Source organism: Heterodontus francisci, chromosome 4 (assembly GCF_036365525.1).
Source record: "Heterodontus francisci isolate sHetFra1 chromosome 4, sHetFra1.hap1, whole genome shotgun sequence".
In the NCBI taxonomy this organism is placed as follows: Eukaryota; Metazoa; Chordata; class Chondrichthyes; order Heterodontiformes; family Heterodontidae; genus Heterodontus; species Heterodontus francisci.
In genome coordinates, this window is record NC_090374.1 from 76,945,244 (window position 1) to 76,971,125 (window position 25,882).

The following is a 25,882-nucleotide window of genomic DNA, read 5'->3' on the forward strand; positions in this document are numbered from 1 at the left end:
TAAAGTTTAAAAACCAATTGTCAATCCAGGTTGGTTTATGTTTGAGAAAAATAGCATCTGATTTTTATACTAAATCACTTGATCTTTCAGAGTTTGTCTCTTCATTGATGAGGTGGTTGCAGTTGGCATGTCAGGAGACATGAGTTGAAATCACACCACAGCAGCCAAGGAATTTAAATTCAATTAAATACATGAATTAATATCTGGAATAAAAAGCTAGTATCAGTAATGGTGACCAGGAAACCTGATTGTTGTAAAACCCAACTCGTTCACTGATGTCCTTTAGGGAAGGAAATCTGCCGTCCTTCCCTAGTCTGACCTATATGTGAATCCAGGCCCATAGCAATGTGGTTGATTCTTAACTGCCCACTGAAATAGCCTAGCAAGCCATTCAGTTGTATTCAAGAAGGTGGCTCACCATCACCTTCTCAAGGGCAACTTGGGATGAGCAATAAATGCTGCCCTTTCCAAGTGATGCCCAAGTCCCTTGAATTATAAGGATGAGCATAAATCAGTGTAAATAATCAGGACCAAAGGAAAAGCCAAACCCACACCAGTATATTTCTTCTTTGAGTCTTCAAATTCAAATTTCATCTCATTTATCCATCATTCATGCGCAGTATAAGAACCTACATCCAGGGATGCTTTTCAATTTTTGATGTGATTTATATGTAAGCCATAAAAATGCATTGAAAGAAAATATAGAGCAGGTCTCAGTGAGGATCTTTTGTTTAAAAAAGCACAAAGAATTGCAATTAAAAGACCAGAAAATCACTATTTCCTGCTGCTTCTGAAAATCAGGTCACAATAGGGTGAGGCCCGCAAACCAGTGCAATTAGAAGGTACTGGCATTTGAGAGTTGGGGCGTCACCAACAGAAGTATGTCAGGTAAGTCGGGAAGTATCAGATGAACTCTGTAGCCATCCACTCGTACCCTTATGTCATAATATGCAGACAGAGGTACACACATCTCCACTTCTACAAGGAGCAATCTCTTCAGAAACTGGGCTGAATTTTACCAGCTGCTTGGTGTGGGGGCCGGTAAAATGCTGCGGGGAGAGGCCTGCCACGACCTGCAACGTCGAGAAGGGCCCACCGCATATTACCGCCAGCGGCGGGACCTCGGTGCGGCCCCCCCCTGCCGCATGGCGGCGGCACCACAATTAGAATATGGTAAAGAGTATTTACCTTTGCTGATTATGCAGCCCGCTGCCTCTCCACTGACAAATCTGGATTTTTCACTGAACGGGCGGATATCAGGTACCGTCCCGTTCACGATTTGAAAAGCCGACGGGTCCACAGAGGCAGAAGTTGTCGCCAGCGAAGGTAAGTTCTGTTATTCAGGGATCTCACTCTGCATTACAGGAGGGAGGGGGGATATTCAGGGATCTAACTCTGCATTCTTAAAGGTAGGAGGGAGGGGGGGATATGCAGGGGTCTCACTCTGCATTCTGAAAGGGAGGGGGTCTGGGATTACTGGACAGAAAGCTGTGCTGGTATGAAGGGTAGTACCGTATACCATCCCTCCGTTAACAGTGTACGCTCTGTGTTTGTGAGGGGGGCAATGGCAAATAGGCACCCTGTGTGTGGAGAGGGTACCAGAAAGGGCAGGAGCATTAAGGTTATATGGATGGTGGGGGCAATCGATTTAGCTGATAGGATCTTGATGTGGTCATGCTGTGCCACTCTGAATGTTGGCCAAGATGGGCAATACCATGGCATGACACATAGTTGATCCAGGAAAGCAGCTGATGTACCCGTCAACACCAATCCCTTCCCTATTAGAAACCTTCGAATACATGAAGGGATCAACTTTATTTATCACATGGAAGTAGGTATGGCTCATCCTACATTGTGTGATCCTCTGCACATGAGGATCCGTATGCACCAGAGGCAATACCAACAGGCAGGTGCGATCCACGTAGAGGCCCCCGGTCATGAGCAGCAGCCCCCAAGGGGGGATCGCCATTATGTTTGTCGTGCATCTACAGGCCCCACATGACATGCCATCGGATGTCAAAGCACCAGTGTCAGAGGCGATTGCGCATGTGGAGAGGGTGGTGACACGTCTCTGTGCCCTGCTCAAGGATGACTTTCAGCCCATGGGCTCCAGTGGAGATTCCATGCCTTTGCTCCTCATAGTGGCAGTGGTTCTCAAGCCTGATGCCTCTGCACCTTTTTAGGGGCCCACCAGAGACCTCCGTGGGGTCACACAGTCAGCAGTGCACCGCCTCATCAGGGAGTTCACCAATGCTCTGCACCAGAGGGCCAGTGAGGATGTCTGCTTCAGGACAGACTCTCAAAGCCAGGCCCACAGGGCCCTTGGTTCTGGCACCATTACTGGAGAACCATCGGTTGTAATGTTCATAGACTGCACTCATGTGGCCATCAGGCCTCCTGCTAGGCTACCACCTGCAGATGTCACCCCTAAAGGAGCCCTCTCAATCTTGGTGAAGCTGGTATGTGATCACCGCAAATGCTTTTGAATGTGTGACAGCTACTCAGGCAGCTGCCATGACACCTGGGTCTTGTGCCAGTCCTGGCTGCCACCGCTGTTCACTGAGCAGGCTAAGATGGAGGGGTGGCTTCGTGGAGATAAAGGCTATCCTTTGCAGACACAGCTTCCGACACCAGTGAGAGACCCCACCATTGTTGCAGAGGAGAAATACAACACCAGCCACTGAGCTACATGAGCCACCATTGAGCAGGAGATCAGCATGCGCCTCAAATGCCTGTATGGAGAGGGTGATACCCTGTACTATGGGCCGAAAAGGCCAGCTCCTTTCTTTGCTGCTCTGCACAACTACTCACCCAATAGGGGACAGGCCTGGCATGATGAGGAGAGACGTCAACAGGATTCGTCCTCGGACGCTGAGGACCTACAACATGAAAGATGCATGGGAAGGCAAATGGCACCCAGGCTCTGCACTCAGGGCTAGCAGTGAGCTAAGGATGTACAGAAGTGGCTTATCAGACAAAGACTGCCTGCTCCAATGGAACCGACATGAGCTCTGCAAGTCACACATCACCCTCGCTCACCTGCTGTGCACCAGTCCACATCTGCATCATCCTTGTGCAAACCATTAGAGGCAGCAGCTGACTGAGCCAATGTTCATGTCACTGCATCTGTGGAGATGCTCATGAGTAATGGTGGCATGGCAATGATGTTATTGCATTCGTTGGCTCTCCTGAAGGGCCAACGGTGCAAAGAGATGTGACATTGGCGCTACATGCTGGCACATATCATTCCCACCGAGAAAAGAACACACCTGTTGGTGAGGAACATTTAGTGAAAGACATGTTTACATTGCTGTGACACCCGTGCATTCCCATTTGTGTCCTGTGTTCTCTGTAAATCTCTGTAATACAGTTTACTGTCTATTTAAGTCTCATGTCCTGGAATGTGCAAAATTAAGATTATTCACCCAGGTGCAGCACGCCTACAAGAAGGAATGTTACACTTGAGTGGGAGAAGAGGATTGCAACTTCACAGGACACTGGGACACAGCAGGGCAAATATGTGGCAGCAAAGCGCTGGGGTCACTCAGCAGGTCAGGCAGCATTTGTGGAGAGAGAAGCCGAGTTAACTTTCAGGTCTGTGAATTTGGACAAGTTAACTCGGCTTCTCTCTCCACAGATGCTGCCTGACCTGCTGGATTTCTACAGCACTTTCTGCTTTGCTGCCAGATTGACAGCAGCCCCACTCTGCAGCGGTCAGTTAAGTATTCTTTGACAGCTGTCAGGAAGCAGGTGCTGGGTCGCTTAAAATAGCTTCTGCTGCACAGTTGTCAAAAACTCTCCCACTGCGCCGAATGTCCTGCCTCTCCCCACATAATATGGGGAGGGCAGCTCAGCACCGTGATTCTAATGAGACCCCGTGCGTAATATTGCAGAGGCTCTGCAGTGCCCGAATAAAATACAGCCTACTTTGTATTACTAGAGAAGCAGTGATGGGGTTAAGCCACATGCTGAAAACAGGCCTGCAGCCAATGTTTTACACTAATAGCACATCCAGTGGCTGTAAAACTAACAACCAAACTCAGCATTATTTTAAATTGTTACTCCGGGAATTGCAAATATATGATCCATTGTACACAAATGTGTGAAGTAAGTCACAAATGTATTGTTTACTTGAGCCGCTCAGTTTATGTCCTTCCCTATGGACAGTCACCTTCTGTGACCAGTGGGTACTGCAGGGCACAGATTGTAGAATTGCACAAACAGTAATATTATAATTTAGAATTGTTATTTTCTTTTAGCTATTAAACTTTATGTTTATTTTTTTTTTAGATTTAGCGATACAGCACTGAAACAGGCCCTTCGGCCCACCGAGTCTGTGCCGACCATTAACCACCCATTTATACTAATCCTACACTAATCCCATATTCCTACCACATCCTCACCTGTTCCTATATTCCCCTACCACCTACCTATACTAGGGGCAATTTACAATGGCCAATTTACCTATCAACCTGCAAGTCTTTTGGCTGTGGGAGGAAACCCACGCAGACACAGGGAGAACTTGCAAACTCCACACAGGCAGTACCCAGAATTGAACCCGGGTCGCTGGAGCTGTGAGGCTGCGGTGCTAACCACTGCACCACTGTGCCGTAGATTATCATGTTAGTGGTGCTTCCTTACACTTATTGAGCTGTTTTTCTGTTAGTGAAACTGAGGCAACCCAATATCATCCTTATTGATTTATTAAAGATAGATATAAGGGCTATACAATCTTCCAAAGTGAGAAACAAGTTTCCTAAAGTCCGCAGGGTTATGGATTTCACCAAAGTGGCCATATGTGCTCCTGCACACAAGATCATTTCATCCCCAAGTAGGAAATGATTCTATTCACTGAAATTAAGCTAATTTGTAACTCTCATTATCACATTATGCAGGTCAGTGCTCTCTTCCCAGATATCTGCCACAATGTTTTCTTTTCAAGGCAGTTCACTGTACCAGCAAAATTTGACCAGATAGGCAAGTCTCATGATAGCTCTTGGATATTTATATCATCTTGAAATCCAGAGGTCATAATTCTAGGGTATGCCAACCAGTTAGACACAGGTACACTAAAGTGCATATGTCCACCAGAGTATTTGTCCATCACACCATTGGCACGTTGAAGCTGCTATTCAGGTAGCGGAACCGATCTGGAAGCATTCTGCAACATGGAATTCCAGCCTTTCAAAGACTTATGGTAGTATGCTGCATGCTACACAACTTAATCTTGAAAAGAAATATCAATGAAGACAATTCTAGGAGTTGCCAGAAAAGGCTCCAAAAGAAAACTCATTGATCTCTGTGACAGCAAACCTAATGATCCCATTCAGATGAGGGAAGTCCTTTGTAAGTAAGACATAAGCAATATGCTCTCCTTAAAAAAAATAAGCAACCAGGCTAAATGGGCTCAAAACAAACAAGTCCCTAGGGATAGCATCCTGACTTGGAACTATATTGTGGTTCCTTCATTGTTTCTGTGTCAAAATCCTGTGACTCCCTTCCTAACAACACTGCGGGTGTACCTACACCCCAAGGACTGCAGCAGTTCAAAAAGGCGACTCACCACCACCTTCTCAAGGGAAATTAGGAATGAGCAATAAATGCTGGCCTCGATGGGATGACACTCACATCCCATGAATGATTTTTTTTTTTAAATCCCAGAATGTTGAGAGAGATAAGGGAGACAATTTGTGAGGAATGAATAATCATTGGGAAAGTGTCTCTGGACACTGCTGAGATATCAGTAGCATTGAAATAGGCTAATGTGGTGCCCAATTTCAAGCTAGGTCAAAACCCACCTCAGGTCAAATAGGATGCAGAGGCTGTAACCAGTCCAGTTCAACCCAAGACAGTGACCAGCATACAGACTTTGTGGCAAAATCAGATAACAATGACATCAATCTTTTCAATGTTTAACGGCAGGAAATTGCATCTCATTCAATACTGCATGACAGACAATATCAACGTCATTTATTTTAATCTTATCTTGCAGAAGGCAGTCCTTAAGAAATCAATGACAGTTGGCAGACCCATATATTTTAAGAGCACTAATCCCACATGAGAAATAAAACCTCAAGATACTTGGAATGGAGGCCCAAGAGGGTGCCTGATGAGGAAGAATGAGGGCAGATACCAGTTCAGTGTTCACTACTAACCTTTGCTGTTTCAACTTCATTCATTGGCAGACAAAAAGCATACATTAAGGCCCTTTACTGTTTTATTGCTACTGAAAGCTAATGTGACAGCTACTCACCACAACACCATTGTCACCTGACTTCATTTTCTCTTTTGCTAGTGTGCCAGATGATGAAAAATGAAACGTAAGCAATTGACCTTAGTCTCAGAAAATACAAAATGCTTTACAAGTTCTCAGGAGTAAAAAAAAATGAAAAATCAAAAGAAATAAGGCTGCAAAATTAGATATATGTGTATCTGCTCCCCAGTTCCACTCACTGCAAATTTAAGGTCTCAGCTGTATAATTAGGAAAGCACAAATAGAACCAAAATCAAACTAATTCAATAAATAGATCAGATGAGTCATAGATTTCCAATAACTGCACTCTTTATGGAGAAAAGGAAAAATACATTTTAAATAGGCCAAATATTGAGACTTCATTAAACAGGAAAAACAAACACACCAGAAAAAAAACAAAATAACATGAAATTGAGCATAAAGTGAATTAAGATAGAAATAAATTTTAGCTCATTTTCTTCCAATTAGGAAACTGGAACTAGAAATCAACCATTTAACAATACCGGCTAATTTCAGTAACCAGATGCCACTCCAGTCCGCTGGATGAAAATAGACAACTCTTCAAAGGCAACAATAGTAATAGCTCACAGTTCATTATTTTTATCCGGAAGAATTATTTCCACCAAAGTACAAAGTAATTTTGGAGGAAGGGGGAATTTAAAGAATACATTCTTATAATAAAAATAAAAAAATAAAATTAATTTATATGCTACACTTCAAGGAGAGATTGAGGAGTAATTCCGTAATCCGGTATTCCCATTAATTTTAATGAATAGGACCCATAATTTCCCAGTAGTACAAATTGCAAAATGAACTCAAATTCGAATCTGTACTCTGACAAATATGACAGTTCTGGTTAAACCCTTACCACGACACTATTTGCATCAACAGCAGCATGAACCATAAAAAACAGCCACAGCATACTCAGGAGTTCAAGAACGAATGAATGGCACATATCAGAAGTATCATGTACCTTTCCAATTTAGCATCAAGCTAGCGTGCAGCTGTTACAAGAAACCGCTTTTGAGCTTTTGGTTCCATCCATTTCCACAGCTGCTTGATCATTGAACTGAACAGGGCACAACCTCAGTATCATGTCTAATCTCAAGCTGAACTTCAAACTCCACATCTTATCAATCACAAAAACTACCTATTTCCCTCTGCAATACCATCTGTCTTCACCCTTCGTTCATCGCTGTTGAAACCCTTATCCATACCTTCATCACCTCCAGCTGTGACTTCACCTATGCCAATCACCAACTTTCACCCCACATAAACTCCAGCTCATCCAAATCTCCTGAGTTCATGTTATCCTGCACTGTCCCCCACCCACACACACACTATTAGGACATGCCAGCATATGCTTTCCATTCTTCCTGCTATGGACCCCTCCATTTCATTGACAGATCAACAACAATAACTTGCATTTATATAGTGCCTTTAATATACTGGCCACAATTTTACGCCCCACCAAAGAGCGGGCTGGTGGTTGGGGGTGGTGGGGGAGAGGGCGTAAAATGGAGTGGAAGGCTCAGGGGGCCCTTCCTGATCCCCTCCCGCATCCATCGTCATTTTACATGGGGCAGCGGTGGTGAGAAATGGCCCAACCACTCAGGCCAATCAAGGCCCTTAATGGCCAATTAATGGCCACCTAAGGGCCTCCACCCACTGTCACGGGGATTTTACGGCTCGCAGGTGGGGGCTGAGGCTTCAGAAAAGCCGCCTGATAAAAGTAGGCAGCTTTCTTATGGCCTCCCCTGATGCATCAACCGCCCCCAATACCCAACATGCCCCCTGCCTCCCCACACAATCGACCCTGCGTTGCCTCACCAGGACCCGACCAATTACCCCTGGCGAGGCCCCAAAAACTTACCTGATCTCTGGGGCTCCCCAACATCGTCAGTCTTCTGCTGAGTTGCAGTCCCAGCAGTGGCCACTGCTCCCGGTGGCGCTGCTGGGACTATGAGCTGCTGGCCCATTGATTAGTTGATAGCTCCTTTAGGCAGAACTTCCTGCCTCAATGAGATGGAAGTCCCACCCAAGACCAATTAAGGGCCTGGGGAGCAAAAAATCCCGGTCTGGATCCCCAGGCCCACCGGAGGAGGGATTGCCACCGACTTTTCGGTCGGTGGACGGCTCACCTCTGGCCACCGTAAAATTCGGGCCAGTAAAACATCCCATGTGCTTCACAAGAGCATTATCAAACAAAACGACATCAACTTACACAAGGCGATAATAGGACAGATGACCAAAGGCTTGGTTAAAGAAGTAGATTTTAAGGAACGTCTTACTGGAGGAGAGAGAGGTAGAGTGGTGGACGGGATTAGCGGGGGGTTCCAGTGCTTAGGGTCTAGGCAGCTAAAAGCATGGCAATGGTGCAGTGATTAAAAGCTGGGATGTGCAAGAGGCCTGAATTGGAGGAGTGCAGAGGTTGTAGGGCTGAGGGCGGTTACAGTGATAGGGAAGTGCGAGGCCATGGAGGGATTTGAAAACAAGGATGAGAACATTAACAATCAGGGCATTGACGGACTGGGAGCTAATTTAGTTCAGTGAGCACAGGGGTGAACAGGTCTTGATGCAAGCTAGGATATGGGCAGTACAGATTTGGATGAGCTCAAGTTTTTGTAGGGTGGAAGTTGGGCGGTTGGCCAGGAGAGTTTTAGAATAGTCAAGTCTAGAGTAACAAAGGCTTGGATGAGGGTCTCAGCAGCAGATGAGCTGAACCAGAGGCTTTGATGAAAGATATTATGGAGGTGCAAGTCGACGGTCTTGGTGGTGCAGTGGATATGTGGTCATCTCGGGGTCAAATACAACACTAAGGTTGCGAACAGTCTGGTTAAGCCTCAGGCAATTGGGATGGTGAGGGAATTGGAGAAGGATGGTGTTAATTGTGAGGGAAACGAGAATGTGGCAGGGTCCAGAAGATTGACAATTGTTTCATTCTTCCCAATATTAGCTGGAGGAAATTTCTGCTCATCCAGTACTGACAAACAGTGTGACAATTCAGAGACATTGGAGGGGTTCAGAGAGGTGATGGTGAGGTGAGGTTCCATCATTGTACATGTGGAACCTGACATGTTTTCAGATGATGTTGCTAAGGAGCAGCAAGTAGATGGGAAATAGGTGGGTGCCAAGGATAGATCCTTGGGGGAACTTTTGATGTAACGGTACGGGAGTGGGATGAGAAGCCATTTCAGGTGATTCTCTGGCTACTGTTGGTTAGATAAGAATGGAACCAGGCAAGGGCCTTCTCATCTAACTGGATGATGGATTTATCAATCCTACATTTTGCCCACCTTGAGAAGCCTCTTTAAAATCTTTCTGTTCAAGCACATCTTTAGCCACCTCACCTAAGCACGCTTCATTTATTGTCCTCTGTTTTCTGTCTTTTTGATCTTTGACATGTTAATGTTCAATGCCATCAATGACTTCTACTCTGGTGATATGAATTTCCTTCGAAATACCTTGATCTTCTTCATATGGCAGTCTTGATGTGCCTCATATCTATTCCAATTACTATTTTGGTCAGCATGAATTGATAATTTCTTTTAGTCAAAAACAAAAATTACTTTCTTTATGTGAGTGTCTATATTCTGGGGACATATACTACAGCTTCTAGAGATACATCTCTGGCAAACAGTCCTGGAATAATGATGACTCACTCTCAAAGGCAGCTCTGCTCTGATCTCTTATATCATGCTCTACTTTTCGCCATATGTTCAAAGAGCATGAGATTATTTTAATAAATGGATGCAGTGTGTGATTAGTACAATATATGCAGTCTGTGATAAGATCTATTTTAAGTAATATGGGTAGTATGATAACATGGTTTAATGCATTGAATTGATTAGAAGGTTCAGTCTGTAATTGTAATTAGTTGTGCTTTAATATACTTTATACTCCAAAACAAATAATTTTCAACTTGCAGCATGGAAACACAAATGCTAGTGTTAGTGCTAATGTACTTTTGCAGCTAGTGCAATAGTTTGCCCAGGCATCAACAATAATAACAACCACTTGTATATATAAAGTGCCTTCAATATAACACAATATCCCAAGGTGCTTCACAGGAACACAATAAAGCAAAATTTGACAAAACTACATAAGTTGATATTAGGGTAAATAGCCAAAAATGTGGTCAAGAGGTAGGTTTTAAGTAGTGTCTTAAAGGAGGAACGAGAAGTAGAGAGATTTCAGGAAGGAATTCCAGAGGTCCTAAGCAACTTAAGACATGACCACCGATGGTGGAGCAATTAAAATCAGGGATACTCAAGAGGCCAGAATTAGAGGAGAGCAGATACCTGAGAGGGTTGTGGGGCTGGAGGAGATTACAGAGAGGGAGGGACAAGGCCATGGAAGGATTTGAAAACAAGGATGAATTTTAAACACAATTAGGCACAATACACAGCACTCATATTGCCTGCCTGATATCAGCAATTGTAAAGAATTAGTTTTAATGTTATACCAGGAGGGAAATTGCCATAATTTGTACTGGTAAAATTATCAATATGCATCAATGATACCATTAATTAGAAGGAGCACTGATTTCGGATCCTGTTTATGCTGGTCATTTTCCTGAAGATCAAGATTGCATAAAATCAGGGATAATGCTCAAAGTAAGCAGCATTTGAGCAAAATAGACCTTAAACACACCCAAGATATACTTGTTCAAAGCTATTAAATGGTCAGCTATATAAGGAATCTAACTGTAAATCAATCCCACTAAACATATCACTGCCATTGACTAAACATAGTGATTTTATATAAACCAGTTGAAGTTGAGCTTCAGATACTTCTAAACTATGCTTATACCTTCAATGTTTTTAAACTCGGCTAATAATGAAGCTACAACCCGGGGCTACTTGCATGCCAAGCAGCATGCGACAGACAGAGCTAAGCGATCCCATAACCAACTGATTTGATCTAAGCTCTGCAGTCCTGCCGCATCCAGCTGTGAATGGTGATGGACAATTCAACAACTAACTGGAGAAAATAAAAACAAGAAATGCTGGAACCACTCAGCAGGTCTGGCAGCATCTGTGGAAAGAGAAGGAGAGTTAACGTTTCGGGTCAGTGACTCTTCTTCGGAACCAGAGCTGGTTCCACAAATATCCCCATCCTCAATGATGGGGGAGCCCAGCACATCAGTGCAAAAGATAAGGCTGAAGCATTTGCAACAATCTTCAATCAGAAGTGCCAAGTTGAGGATCCTTCTCGGTGTCCTGAAGCCCACAGCATCACAGATACCAGTGTTCAGCCAATGCGATTCACTCCACGTGATATCAAGAAACAACTGAAGGCACTGGATACTGAAAAGGCTATGGGCCCTGACAACCTTCCGGCAATAATACTGAAGACCTGTGCTCCAGAACTTGTCGCACCCCTAGCCAAGCTGTTCCAGTACAGCTACATCACTGGTATCTACCCTGCAATGTGGAAAATTGCCCAGGTATGTCCTGTACACAAAAAGCAGGACAAGTCCAACCGAGCAAATTACTGCTCCATCAGTCTACTCTACAGTAAAATCTACATCAGGAAAGTGACGGAAGAGGTCATCAACAGTGCTATCAGGCGGCACTTGCTTAGCAATAACCTGCTCACTGACGCTCAGTTTGGGTTCTGCCAGCACCACTCAGCTCTTGACCTCACCACAGCCTTGGTTCAAACATGGACAAAAGAGCTGAACTTAGATTAGATTAGATTAGATTAGAGATACAGCACTGAAACAGGCCCTTCGGCCCACCGAGTCTGTGCCGACCATCAACCACCCATTTATACTAATCCTACACTAATCCCATATTCCTACCAAACATCCCCACCTGTCCCTATATTTCCCTACCACCTACCTATACTAGTGACAATTTATAATGGCCAATTTACCTACCAACCTGCAAGTCTTTGGCTTGTGGGAGGAAACCGGAGCACCCGGAGAAAACCCACGCAGACACAGGGAGAACTTGCAAACTCCACACAGGCAGTACCCAGAATCGAACCCGGGTCTCTGGAATTGTGAGGCTGCAGTACTAACCACTGCGCCACTGTGCCGCCCTACTTGAGAGGTAAGGTGAGAGTGACTGCCCTTGACATCAAGGTAGCATTTGACCAAATATGACATCAAGGAGCCCTAGCAAAACTGCAGTCAATGGGAAGCAGGGGGAAAACACTCCGCTGGTTGGAGTCATATCTAGCGCAAAGGTTGTGGTTGTTGGAGGTCAATCATCTCAGCTCCAGGGCATCACTGCAGAAGGTCCTCAAGGTAGTGTCCCAGGCCCAATCATCTTCAGCTGCCTCATCAATGACCTTCCTTCAATCATAAGGTCAGAAATGGGGATGTTTGCTGATGATTGCACAATGTTCAGCACCATTCGCGACTCTTCAGATACTGAAGCAGTCCGTGTAGAAATTCAGCAAGACCTGGAAAATATCCAAGCCTGGGCTGATAAGTGGCAAGTAACATTCGCACCACACAAGTGCCAGGCAATGACCATCTCCAACAAGAGAGAACCTAACCATCTCCCCTTGACATTCAATAGCATTACGATTGCTGAATCCCCCACTATCAACATCGTAGGGGTTACCATTGACCACAAAGTAAACTGGAGTAGCCCTATAAATACCATGGCTATAAGAGCAGGTCACAGGCTGGGAATCTGTGGTGAGTGACTCACCTCCTGACTCACCAAAGCCTGTCCACCATCTACAAGTCAGGAGTGTGATGGAATACTCCCCACTTACCTGAATGGATGCAGTTCCAACAACACTCAAGAAGCTCGACACCATCCAGGACAAAGCACCCCACTTGATTGGCATCCCATTCACAACGTTCACTCCCTCCACCACCGACGCACAGTGGCAGCAGTGTGTACCATCTACAAGATGCACTGCAGCAACACACCAAGGCTCCTTAGACAGCACCTTCCAAACCCGTGACCTCTACCACCTAGAAGGAAAAGGGCAGCAGCTGCATGGGAACACCATTACCTGCAAGTTCCCCTCCAAGTCACACAACATCCTGACTTGGAACTATATCGCCACCCCTTCACTGTCACTAGGTGAAAATCCTGGAACTCCCTTCCTAACAGCACTGTGGTGTACCTCCCAGCTCACCACCACTTTCTCAAGGGCAGTTAGGGATGGGCAATAAATGCTGGCCTAGCCAGTGACGCCCACATCCCATAAACTGATAAAAAAAACGTTGTGTACTCCTTAGTAGTTAAGTTATTAATCATATTATCTTAGATGGGTTAATAAAGTTATGTTAGTTCACAGATTTCTGTTTGCCATCATCTTTGCTAACTCCAGCAAAAAAGATTAAACTGCTTCACTCAGTAGTGTAACTGCAGTTCCTGTTGTGATAAGTATAGTATACACTTTGGACTGCAGACCAAAATTTTAGGCATTTAATAACCCTTAGACATGTGTCAAATGTGGAATTGAGGTAGAATTCTTAAAAGATTTATTTGATTGCTTTTGATTAGTATTTCTTGCATGGTTTATCAGTGGTTTATATGTTTTCAAGTAATTAACATGCAATAATTTTTCTCTGGAGAAAACGTTTTTGTGCAATGGTGTTGCAAAGACACTCACTGTTAACTCATGGACTTCACAACTTCCGCAGTTGTGCTCTTAAATGCTAGTATTCTAATGCTGAAAACAAACTCAGTTTGGTCTTACAGTGCCTGGTACAGTACTATGTAGTTATCACTGTGTGTGAGAAAGTACAAGAGAATGACTGAGAGACAGAGCAAGAGTGAATATCTGAGAATGTAAATGAATATGAGAGTAAAATGATGAGTTACTGAGTGAGAAGGGAGTGAGTCGGTGAGGGTGAGTACAACTCAGTGAGTGACAAATCCTAATTGAACTGACACAGTGCATCCTGCAGCAGGCTCGGACATCAGCGCTCACTTTCTTGCTCTTCTGCAGTCATAGCTGAAGTGGTAAAAAGCAGTTCTTCTGAAAAGTTAGTACGACTCTACCTATCAGATATTATACAAAGACTTCACTGCAGCTAAAGCATAAAAAAGTAATAACTTGAGACTTCAGTTCATATACTGAAACGAATTCGGTATTTCAAGACATTTATAATCATCCAGTGCCTATTACTCTTTTGTTATTTATAACTTAGAATTTTGTCAAATATCTTTTTATGACCGATTGCGAACATGCCTTTTAAAATCGTTCGTGTGGATTTGACACCAGATTAAGTAGATATTATTTAGGAAAGTTGTCTCATAAAATGTAGGGGCGGCAAAGGGAACTTTGTATGAGGCCCCCAATAAGACAAACACCAGCCTTGGAAGTAGGAAAGACTGGTTTTATCATAATTTGGCTGGAAGTATTAGGCTTTTGAAGGTAAAAATTCAGGACAATCCAAACAAATTAGAATTGGCACATTTAATTCAGTACACAATATGCATGTTCTGAAAAGTCAATAATATCAACTGAAATTATGCAGGGTGATGACAAATTTAAGAGGATGTTTAAGTAAGTCATTATGCAAGGAAGAAGTCAATGCAAGTGCCTCAATATAAATGTGTAAAGTGTTAGTGTCAGGTTGTTAAAAAAGTAGAGTGGTAATGTTACTGAATTAGTAATCCAGAGACCAGGACTAATGCTCCGGAGACACAGGGCTAAATTTTATCAGCCCCTTGACTCCACGGGTCGCGGTGCAGGGACAGGTAAAATTCTGTGGGGAGAGGCCCGCCTCGACCCGCGACGCATATTACCGGTGGCGGGGGGACCTCAGTCGCTCGGTGGTGGCACCCCAATTAACATATTCTAAACGGTACTTACCTCTGCAGATTATGCAGCCTGCCGCCTCTCCTGCACACTTCTGGATTTTTACTTTGAACGGGCGGCCGTCACGAGCCATCCCATTCACAATTCGAAAAGCTGGCGGGTCATCAGAGGCAGAAGGTTTTGCAACAGAAGGTAAGTTCCGTTTGCAGGGGTCTCACTCTGCATACTGGAAGGGACGAGGGATTACAGAGGTCTCACTCTGCACACTGGAAGGGAGGAGGGATTACAGGAGTCTCACTCTGCATACTGGAAGGGAGGAGGGATTACAGGGGTCTCACTCTGCATACTGGAAGGGAGGAGGGATTACAGGGGTTTCACTCTGCATACTGGAAGGGAGGAGGGATTACAGGGGTCTCACTCTGCATACTGGAAGGGAGGAGGGATTACAGGGGTTTCACTCTGCATACTGGAAGGGAGGAGGGATTACAGGGGTCTCACTCTGCATACTGGAAGGGAGGAGGGATTACAGGGGTCTCACTCTGCATACTGGAAGGGAGGAGGGATTACAGGGGTCTCACTCTGCATACTGGAAGGGAGGAGGGATTACAGGGGTTTCACTCTGCATACTGGAAGGGAGGAGGGATTACAGGGGTCTCACTCTGCATACTGGAAGGGAGGAGGGATTACAGGGATCTCACTCTGCATACTGGAAGGGAGGAGGGATTACAGGGGTCTCACTCTGCGTACTGGAAGGGAGGAGGGATTACAGGGGTCTCACTCTGCATACTGGAAGGGAGGAAGGATTACGGGGGTCTCACTCTGCATTTTTACAAGGAGGAGCGAGGGGGCAATCACAGGGGTCTCACTCTGCATACTGGAAGGGAGGGAGGATTACAGGGGTCTCAGCTCTGCATTCTTAAAGGGAGAAGGGAGGGTGTCTGGGATTACTGGAGGGAAAGGTCTGCAGACATGAATGGAGATATCGTGTACCCTCCCTCCGTTAACAGTGTACGCTCTGCATTTGTTTGTGTTTGTGAAGGAGCAGTGGCACTCTCATCACACTGCGTTTGGGGAGGGTGCCAGAAAGGGCAGGAGCATTAGGTTTTATGGATAGTGGGGGCAACCAATTCAGCTGGTAGGATCTTGATGTGGGCATGCTGTGCCACTCTGAGTGTTGGCCAAGATGGGCGATGCCATGGCACGCCACATAGTTGATCCAGGAAAGCAGCTGATGTACCCGTCAACACCAATCCCTGCCCTGTTAAGAACCTTTGAATACATGAAGGATTCAACTTTATTTATCACGTGGAAATAGGTATGGCTCATCCTACAATGTGTGAAAGTCTGCACATGAGGATCCATATGCACCAGAAGTAATATCAACAGGCAGGTGCGATCCACGTAAAGGTCGCCGTTCGTGAGCAGCAGCTCCAAGGCGAGCTCGCCAATACGTTTGTTGTTCATCTACAGGCCCCACATGACATGCCATTGGATGTCAGAGGTGAGTGTGCGAGGGTGGTGACACATCTCTGTGCCCTGCTCAAAGATGACCTGCAGCCCATGGGACTTCGGTGGACATCCCATGCCTTTGTTCCTCATAGTGGCAGCGGTTCTCAAGCCTGACACCTCTGCAGCTTTTCAGGGGCCCACCAGAGACCTTTGTGGGGTCACACAATCAGCAGTGCACTGCTGCATCAGGGAGATCACCAAAGCCCTGCACCAGAGCGCCAGTGAGTATGTCCACTTCAGAACGGACTCTCACAGCCAGGCCCAGAGGGCCCTTGGTTCTGGCACCATTGCCAGAGAACCATAGGTTGTAATGTTCATAGATTGCACTCATGTGGCTATTAGGCCTCCCATCAGGCTACCACCTGCAGACGTCACCATTAAAGGAATCCTCTCAATCTAGGTGAAACTGGTAAGTGATCATCGCAGATGCTTCATGCAAATCTGTGACCACTTCTCAGGCAGCCGCCATGATATCTGGGACCTGCGCCAGTCCCAGCTGCCACCGCTGTTCACTGAACTGGCTCAGATGGAGGGGTGGCTTCTTGGAGATAAGGGCTATCCTTTGCAGACATGGCTCCCAACACCAGTGAGAGACTCCACCACTACTGCAGAGGAGAGATACAATGCCAGCCACTGAGCTATAAGAGCCACCATTGAGCAGGAGATCGGCATGCTGAAAGAGCGCCTCCCATGCCTGTATGGATAGGGTGATGCCCTGTACTACAGGCAGTAAAGGTCAGCTCCTTTCTTTGCTGCTCTGCACAACTACGCACCCAATAGGTGTCAGGCCTGGCATGATGAGGAGAGATGTCAACAGGACTCCTCCTGGACTCTGAGGACCTACAACATGAAAGACGCATGGGAGGGCAAATGGCATCCAGGCTCTGCATGCAGGGCTAGCAGTGAGCTAGGGATGTACGGCAGTGGCTTATCAGACGAAGGCTCTCTATTCCATAGGAACCGACATGAGCTCTGCAAGCCACACATCACCCTCGCTCACCTGCTCTGCACCAGTCCACATCTGCAGCATCCCTGTGTAAACCATTACAGCCAGCAGCTGACTGAGCCAATGTCCATGTCACTGCATCTGTGGAGACGCTCATGAATAATGGTGGCATGGCAATGATGTTAGGGCGGCGCAGTGGTTAGCACCGCAGCCTCACAGCTCCAGGGACCCGGGTTCAATTCCGGGTACTGCCTGTGTGGAGTTTGCAAGTTCTCCCTGTGTCTGCGTGGGTTTTCTCCGGGTGCTCCGGTTTCCTCCCACAAGCCAAAAGACTTGCAGGTTGATAGGTAAATTGGCCATTATAAATTGTCACTAGTATAGGTAGGTGGTAGGGAAATATAGGGACAGGTGGGGATGCTTGGTAGGAATATGGGATTAGTATAAATGGGTGGTTGATGTTCGGCACAGACTCGGTGGGCTGGAGGGCCTGTTTCAGTGCTGTATCTCTAATCATAATCTAATCTTATTGCATACATTGGCTCTCCTGAAGGGCCCACGATGCAAAGAGATGTGACATTGGTGCAACATGCTGGCACACATCATTCACACAGAGAAAAGGACACACGTGTTGGTGAGGAACATTTAGTGAAAGACGTATTTACATTGCTATGACACCCGTGTATTCCCATTTGTGTCAGTGTGTTCTCTGTAAACAGAGAGGTTGCCCCTTCTTGGTGCAACCTCTGTGTTAGCAGCCTGACTGGAGCAATGTTGCTGATCTGATTGCCCTTTGGCTGTGGATGTCTTTGACAGTCATACCCTGTGCGCACAAGGCCTAGGGGGTCCAGGCTGGCTGGAGGAGTGCTCGTTCATCTCCTTCCAGCATTGGATCATTTGACAGTGGATGGCCCCATGGCTATTCATCTCCTCTGCCATCTCCAAAGCCAGACTGCTTTGTTCATGCGGGAGGGCCTCTTCTTACCATCGCTGGTGAAAAGGACCTCCCACCTTCCCTGCACAGCCTGGAGGACAGTGAGCAGGGAGGCATTGCTGAACTGTGGCGCCACCCTAGAGCACCCCTCTGCCATCCTCGGCTTTTGGTGTGGTCCTTTAAATGCAAAGGTGACTCCACCGTGTAACAGCTCTAACTTCTGGCTGCAAGGATTGTCTTGCACATGTTTGAAAACCAGTGCAGGACTAGTGAGGAAATCTATGCTGTTGTCATGGTTTTTCAACTATTACACATCGACACGTGTTCACGAACGCTTTGCTTCTGCAGCACCTGATCATATTTATTGGTGTAATATTTCTAGTTGGCAATGCAGCTAGAATATGAATATATGTTTCTGTTTTTTCCAGCAAAGATTGTTTAATTGCAGTTACAAGCATTTTCACATAACAGTTAGCAGAGAAATTCATATTAGTCTGTGGCTTTTCACAGTCAGATGATAAGATGCTCATAGTAGGTAATTATTCTTCAATTATAGTTTTATTTCTGTTGTCTATTTGCCTTTTATGGTATATTTAAGTCTCACGTCCTGGAATGTGCAAATTTAAGATTATTCACCCAGGTGTGGCATGTCTACAAGAAGGACTGTTACATTTGAGTGGAAGAAGAGGATCGCAACTTCACAGGACACTGAGACACAGCAGGGTAAGTATGTGGCAGCAAAGCAGAAAGTGCTGGGGAAACTCAGCAGCTCAGGCAGCATCTGCGGAGAGAGAAACCGAGTTAACTTTCAGGTCTGTGAACTTGGTCAAGTTAACTCTGCTTCTCTCTCCACAGATGCTGCCTGACCTGCTGAGTTTCTCCAGCATTTTCTGCTTTGATGCCAGATTGACAGCAGCCCCACTCTTCAACAGTGATGTAAGTATTTCTTTGACAGCTGTCAGGAAGCAAGTGCTGGGGCTCTTTGAATAGGGCCCCAGCACCTGCTGCACAGCGGTCAAAATGTCTCTCACTGAGCCAAATGTCCCGCCTCTCCCCACGCGGCTCAGCGCAGTGATACTAATGAGCCCCCGCGCAAAATATCGCAAGGTCTCTGCGGTGGCCGCTAAATGCAGGCACCCTGCTGAGTTTAAAGGGCTCCAGCACTGCTCAGTGGCGCTCGAATAAAATTCAGCCCTTGAATTCAAATCCCACCATGGCAGCTGGGAGAATATAAATTCAATTAATAAATCTGGAATAAAATGCTAATATCATAAATAATGATCATGAAACTTTAGGATTATAGTAAAAACCCATCTGGTTCACTAATGTTCTCCAAGGGAGGAAATCTGCCATTCTTCCCTGGTTTGGCCTACATGTGACTCCAGATACACAGCAATGTGGTTGACTCTTAACTGCCCTCTGAATTGGCGCAGCAAGCCATTCAGTTCTATCAAATTGCTACAGAGAAAAGTGCTGTGGGCTTACCTACACCACATGGACTGCAGCCATTCAAAAAGGTGGCTCACTGCCACCTTCCCAAGGGCAGTTAGAATGGGCAATTAAAGCTGGCCTTGCCAGAGATGCTCATATCCCAAGAATGAATAAAAAATGTCGTTTGTCTACATTTTCACATCCTCTGAAATTCTCCATCTTAGCAACTGTAAAAAGGTGATATCTGATTTCTAAAATCACAGCAAAGTGGCTCAGTCAACAAGACTATTGTCAAAATGTACATCCCGTACCAGTGAGTCTACAGCACAAAAACAGGCCATTCAGCCCAACTGGTCTATACTGGCATTTACAGTCCACACAAGCCTCCTTCTACCCTCTTCATCTAACCATATCAGTATAATCTTGTATTCTTTTCTCCCTCATGTGCTTACCTAGCTTCCCTTTAAATGCATCTATACTATTTGCCTCAATTATTCCTTGTGTTCCCCATTCATATCACTCTTTGGGTAAACAGGTTTCTCCTGAATTTCCTATTTGATTTATTAGTGACTATCTTATCCAGGTGACCTCTAGTTTTGGACAAGTGGAAACATTTTCTCTACATCTACCTTGTCAAATCCTTTCATTATCTCAAAGATCTCTATCAGGTCACCCTTCAACCTTCTCTTTTCGAGAGAAAAAAGCACCAGCCTGTCCAGATAAATATATTGTCTCCATTCTGGTATCATTTTTGTGAATCGTTTTGCAACTTTACCAATGCTTCTATAACCTTTTTATAATTATGGAGACCAGAATTGTGAACAGCACTCCAAGTTTGGTCTAACCAAGGTTTTGCACACGTTTAATATAACTTTTCTGCCTTTCAATTCTACCCCTCTAGAAGTGAACCCCAGTTTTTAGTTGCTTTTTTTATTGCCTTATTAACTTGTGTTGCTACTTTTAGTGATTTGTGTATCACTTTGCTCCTTATCCCCATGTAAACTCTTATTATCAAGCTCTATGTGGCCTCCTTATTCTTGCTACCAAAATGTACCACCTCACCTGACCTTATTTTGAAATTCATTTGCCAATTACACATCTATTTTACAAGTTTATTATCTTCTTCCTGTACTTTGTTACACTCTTCCTTTGTATTAACTATACCCCCAATTTGGTGTTATTCACAAATTTTTAAATTGTACTTTTGATTCCCAAGTCCAAATTGCCCATGTAAATTGTGAACAGCAGTGGTCCCAGCAGCAATACCTGTGGACACCATTTCCCGCCTTTTGCCAATCTGAACAGCTACCTTTAGCCCCTACTCTCTGTTTTCTGTTTTGTAGCCAGCAAAACACTGCGGATGCTGGAAATCTGAAATATAAACAGAAATTGCTAGAAATACTCAGCAGACCAGGCAGCATCTGTGGAGAGAGAAACTGCACAAACGTTTCAGATCAATAACCTTTCATCAGAAATGGGAAAAGTTAGAAATGTAATAGGTTTTAAGCAGGTGAAATGGGGAAGGATGGAAAAAGAGCAAAAGGGAAGATCTGTGATAAAATGGAAGATAGGAGAGATTAAATGACAAAAGTGTTGGTGGTGCACAGCCAAAGGGTATGGTAATGGGAAAAGTAAAGATACAAAATATGTGTCTACAGGAGATGTGAATGGCACAATGATGAACAGCTGCCATCCGGAAGCAACAGCAAGAGAAAAATAGAGCAAGTCCGAAACCTGTAAAGGAAACAAAATGGCAGCAGAGATTACAGTCTGAAATTGTTGAACTCAATGTTGAGTCTGGAAGGCTGTAAAGTGCCTAATCTGCTCTCAGCACTTCCCCTCCCTCCCAGAACCACAATAGAGTTTCCTTTTTTAAAATTCATTCATGTGATGTGGGCATCACTGGCAAGGCCAGCGTTTGTTGCCCATCTCTAAGTGATGATGAGCCTTTTCCTTGCCTTCCACCCCACCAAGCTCTGTGTTCAGTGGGTTGTCTTCTGCCATTTTCATCACCTCCAGCATGGTGTCATTACCAGGCGCATCTTCTCCTCTCCCCTTTCAGCATTCCGAGGGGACCATTCCTCTGTGACACCCTGCTGTGCCCCTCAATCCCCTCTCCCACCCCTGATGCCCCATCCACTTCCAGTTGCACTATTTAATATGGGTTCAGGAGATGTAACACCCTGCCCTTTTGCCTCCTCTCTCCTTATTGTCTGGGACCACGGACACTCCTTCCAGGTGAAACAATGATTTCTGTGTACTTCTTTTGATTTAGTATAATTATTTAGAGATACAGTAGTGAAACAGACCCTTCGGCCCACCGAGTCTGAGCCAACCATCAACCACCCATTTATACTAATCCTACATTAATCCCATATTCCTACCACATCCCCTCAATTCCCCTACCACCTACCTACACTAGGGGCAATTTACAATGGCCAATTTACCTATCAACCTGCAAGTCTTTGGCTGTGGGAGGAAACCGGAGCATGCGGTGGAAACCCATGCAGTCACAGGGAGAACTTGCAAACTCCACACAGGCAGTACCCAGAATCGAGCCCGGGTCGCTGGAGCTCTGAGGCTGCGGTGCTAACCACTGCGCCACCCAACTGCTCACAACGTTACCTGCTCTACATTGGAGGGGGGTGGGGGGGGGGGGGGTGCGGGGTGGTGTGGCCCGGAAGCAGATTAGGTGATCGCTTTGCGAAACGCCTCCATCCTCCATTCGGTTTGCGGGCATGGCCCCAAACTTCCGGTCACCTGTCATCTTGATTCTCCACCTTGCCCTCACATTGACTTCTCTGTCCTTGGCCTACTGCAGTGTTCCAGTGGGGCTCAACATGGGCTCCGGGAAGAGTGCCTCATTTTTTGATTAAGCACTTTACAGACTTCTGGACTCAGCACTAAGTTCAACAATTTCAGACCATAATCTCTACCCCCATTTTGTTGACTTTTCTTTGCATGTTTTGGTCTTACTCTTGTTTTTGGCTTTCTGAAGGTGGCAGGGCATCTTGCTAGAGTGGTAAAGAAGGCATATGGAATGCTTTCCTTTATTGGCCGAGGGATAGAATTCAAAAGCAGAGATGTAATGCTGGAACTGTATAAAACGCTGGTTAGGCCACAGCTGGAGTATTGCGTACAATTCTGATCACCACATTACAGGAAGGACATAATTTCTCTGAAGAGAGTACAGGGGAGATTTACAAGAATGTTGCCAGGACTTGAAAGTTACAGTTATGAGGAAAGATTGGATAGGCTAGGGTTGTTTTTCTTAGAACAGAGGAGGCTGAGGGGTGACTTAATAGAGCTGTACAAAATTATGCAAGGCCTAGATAGAATAGACAGGAAGGACCTGTTTCCCCTCGCAGAGAGGTCAATTCCCAGGGGGCACAGATTTAAGGGATTGGTAGAAGGATTAGAGGGGACATGAGGAAAAACCTTTTCACCCAGAGAGTGGTGGATGTCAGGAATTCACTGCCAGGAATGGTGGTGGAGGCTGAAACCCTCAATTCTTTTAAAAGGTACCTGGACATGCACCTGAAGTGATGTAACTGGCAAGGCTGTGGACCAGGTACTGAAAGGTGAGATTAGATTGGGCGGCTAGTTTTTTTTCCAGCTGGCACAGACACGACGGGCTGAATGACCTCCTTCTGTGTCGTACTTTTTCTATGGTTTTGTGGATGGCAGCTGTTCCTTATTCTGCCATTCACACCTCCTCTGGAGACATCAATTGTTTCTTTAATTATCCAATTACCACTCCCTTTGGCCCTGCACCACCAACTCTTTTGTCATTTAATCACTGCTGCCGTGCACCCTACCACAGACTTTCCCTTTTGTTCTTTTTCCACCCTCCCCAACCCCACTTGCACTTGCTGAAAATCTGTAACGTTTCTAATTTTTCCCAGATCTGATGAAAGGTTATTTAGCTGAAACGTTGGGCAGAAGTTTACAGACCTTTCCCCCCACCCCCCCGGGAGGGCCTGGTCCGATATTGCCGGTGGTGAGGCCTCGTGGTGGACCCCCCCACCGCCCGCCCGCTTGGCGATGGGACCTCCATTTACATATATAAATAAATTAAAATTATTGCATTAATTATACTTATGTTCCTGCCTTCTGTCCTGGTGCAATCTTCCTACTGCTGGCTGGGACTCCTGTGTCTTTGGATCCCTGTCCAGGGAAACGAGCTGGAGCAGTGGTGGGGAGGGGGGAGGAGGTAAGTTTCTCAGTGTGAGGGGGAGGTGGAACGGGGTCAAAGTGGCATTATTGGTGTAGGGGATGGTGGGAAGGGTTTTAGGTTCAAGTTTATGGGGGGAAGGTCAGGTGGACAAGGTAAGTGTTTTTTTGGGGTGAGGTGGGGGGGGGGGGGGAGAGAGGGCAAGTAATGAATTGTATGGTTATTGGGGGGCTGGGAGAGGGCAAAATTAATGTATTTAGTTTTTTTTATTAACTGTACCTTTAAATCTTTAAATTTAATGGTGGGGCTCAAAGCCCTTTAAAAATGGCGTCAACACCCGCGCACAGGCAGCTGACGCCATTGCCGGGGACAGACAGCCCGCCCTTTGCATTGGTGGTCATCTTCCAAAATTCTATACACTCTGGAGCAGTTCCTACAGATTGGAGTGTGGCAAATGTAACCCACTATTTAAAAAAGGAAGGAGAGAAAAAACAGGGAACTACAGACCAGTCAGCCTTACATCAGTAGTGGGGAAAATGCTAGAGTCTAATATAAAGGATGTGATAGCAGAATACCTGGAAAGCATAAACAGGATTGGACAAAGTCAGCATGGGTTTATAAAAGGGAAATCATGCTTAACAAATCTACTGGAGTTTTTTGAGGATGTAACTAATAGAATAGATAAGGGAGAACCAGTGGATGTAGTGTATTTGGATTTTCAGAAGGCTTTTGATAAGGTCCCACATAAGAGGTTAGTGTGCAAAATGAAAGCACATGGAGTTGTTGTAATATACTGACATGGATTGAGAATTGGTTGACAGACAGGAAACGGAGAGTAGGAATAAACGGATCTTTTTCTGGGTGGCAGGCAGTGACTAGTGGGGTACCGCAGGGATCAGTGCTTGGGGCCCCAGCCATTCACAATATATATTAATGACTTGGGTGAGGGAACTAAATGTAACATTTCCAAATTTGCAGACGACACAAAGCTGGGGGGGGGGGGGGGGAAAGTGAGCTGTGAGGAGGATACAAAGAGGCTCCAATGTGATTTGGGCAAGTTGGGTGAGTGGGCAAATGCATGGCAGATGCAGTATAACGTGGATAAATGTGAGGTTATTCAATTTGGTTGTAAAAACAAAAAGGCAGATTATTAACTGAATGGTGATAGATTAGGAAAGGGGGAGTTGCAACGAGACCTGGGTGTCCTTGTACACCAGTCGCTGAAAGCAAGCATTCAGGTGCAGCAAGCAATTAGGAAGGCGAATGGTATATTGGCCTTCATTGCAAAAGGATGTCTTACTGCAGTTACACAGGGCCTTGGTGAGACCACATCTGGAGTGTTGTGTGCAGTTTTGGTCTCCTTATCTGAGGAAGAATGTTTTTGCCATGGAGGGAGTGCAAAGAAGATTTACTAGGCTGATTCCTGGGATGGCAGGATTGACATATGAGGAGATATCGGGTCAACTAGGCCTATATTCACTAGAGTTTAGAGGAATGAGAGAGGATCTCATCGAAACCTATAAAATTCTAACAGGACTAGACAGGCTAGATGCAGGGAGGATATTCCCAATGGCTGGGGAGTCCAGAACCAGGGGTCGCAGTCTCAGGATATGGGGTATGCCATTTAGAACCGAGATGAGGAGAAATTTCTTCACTCAGAGGGTGGTGAACCTGTGGAATTCTCCACTGCAGAAGGCAGTGGAGACCAAGTCATTAAATATATTCAAGAAGGAGATAGATATATTTCTTAATGCCAAAGGGATCAAGGGATATGGGGAGAAAGCTTGAATTAGATGAGCAGGCTTGAAGGGCTGAATGGCCTACTCCTGCTCCTATTTTCTATGTTTCTCCATATTATTGCGGGGGGGGGGGGGGGGAGGGGCAACCCGCCCCAGC

The 25,882-nt window shown here is 45.5% G+C and overlaps 2 protein-coding genes across 4 annotated transcripts in view; one reads left to right on the plus strand and one right to left on the minus strand.

Moving 5' to 3' along the window:
- Positions 1-25,882, minus strand: part of LOC137369100 (endoplasmic reticulum aminopeptidase 1-like) — a 171,501-nt gene that overhangs the window by 143,906 nt on the left and 1,713 nt on the right. The window lies entirely within an intron of this gene.
- LOC137369099 (endoplasmic reticulum aminopeptidase 2-like) overlaps positions 13,961-25,882 on the plus strand; it is a 67,953-nt gene continuing 56,031 nt past the window's right edge. The window contains exons 1-2 of the mRNA XM_068029742.1: positions 13,961-14,080; positions 15,058-15,187. Coding sequence (XP_067885843.1) covers positions 15,061-15,187 — 127 coding nt within the window. The 5' untranslated portion in view covers positions 13,961-14,080; positions 15,058-15,060. The remainder of the gene's footprint in view (positions 14,081-15,057; positions 15,188-25,882) is intronic.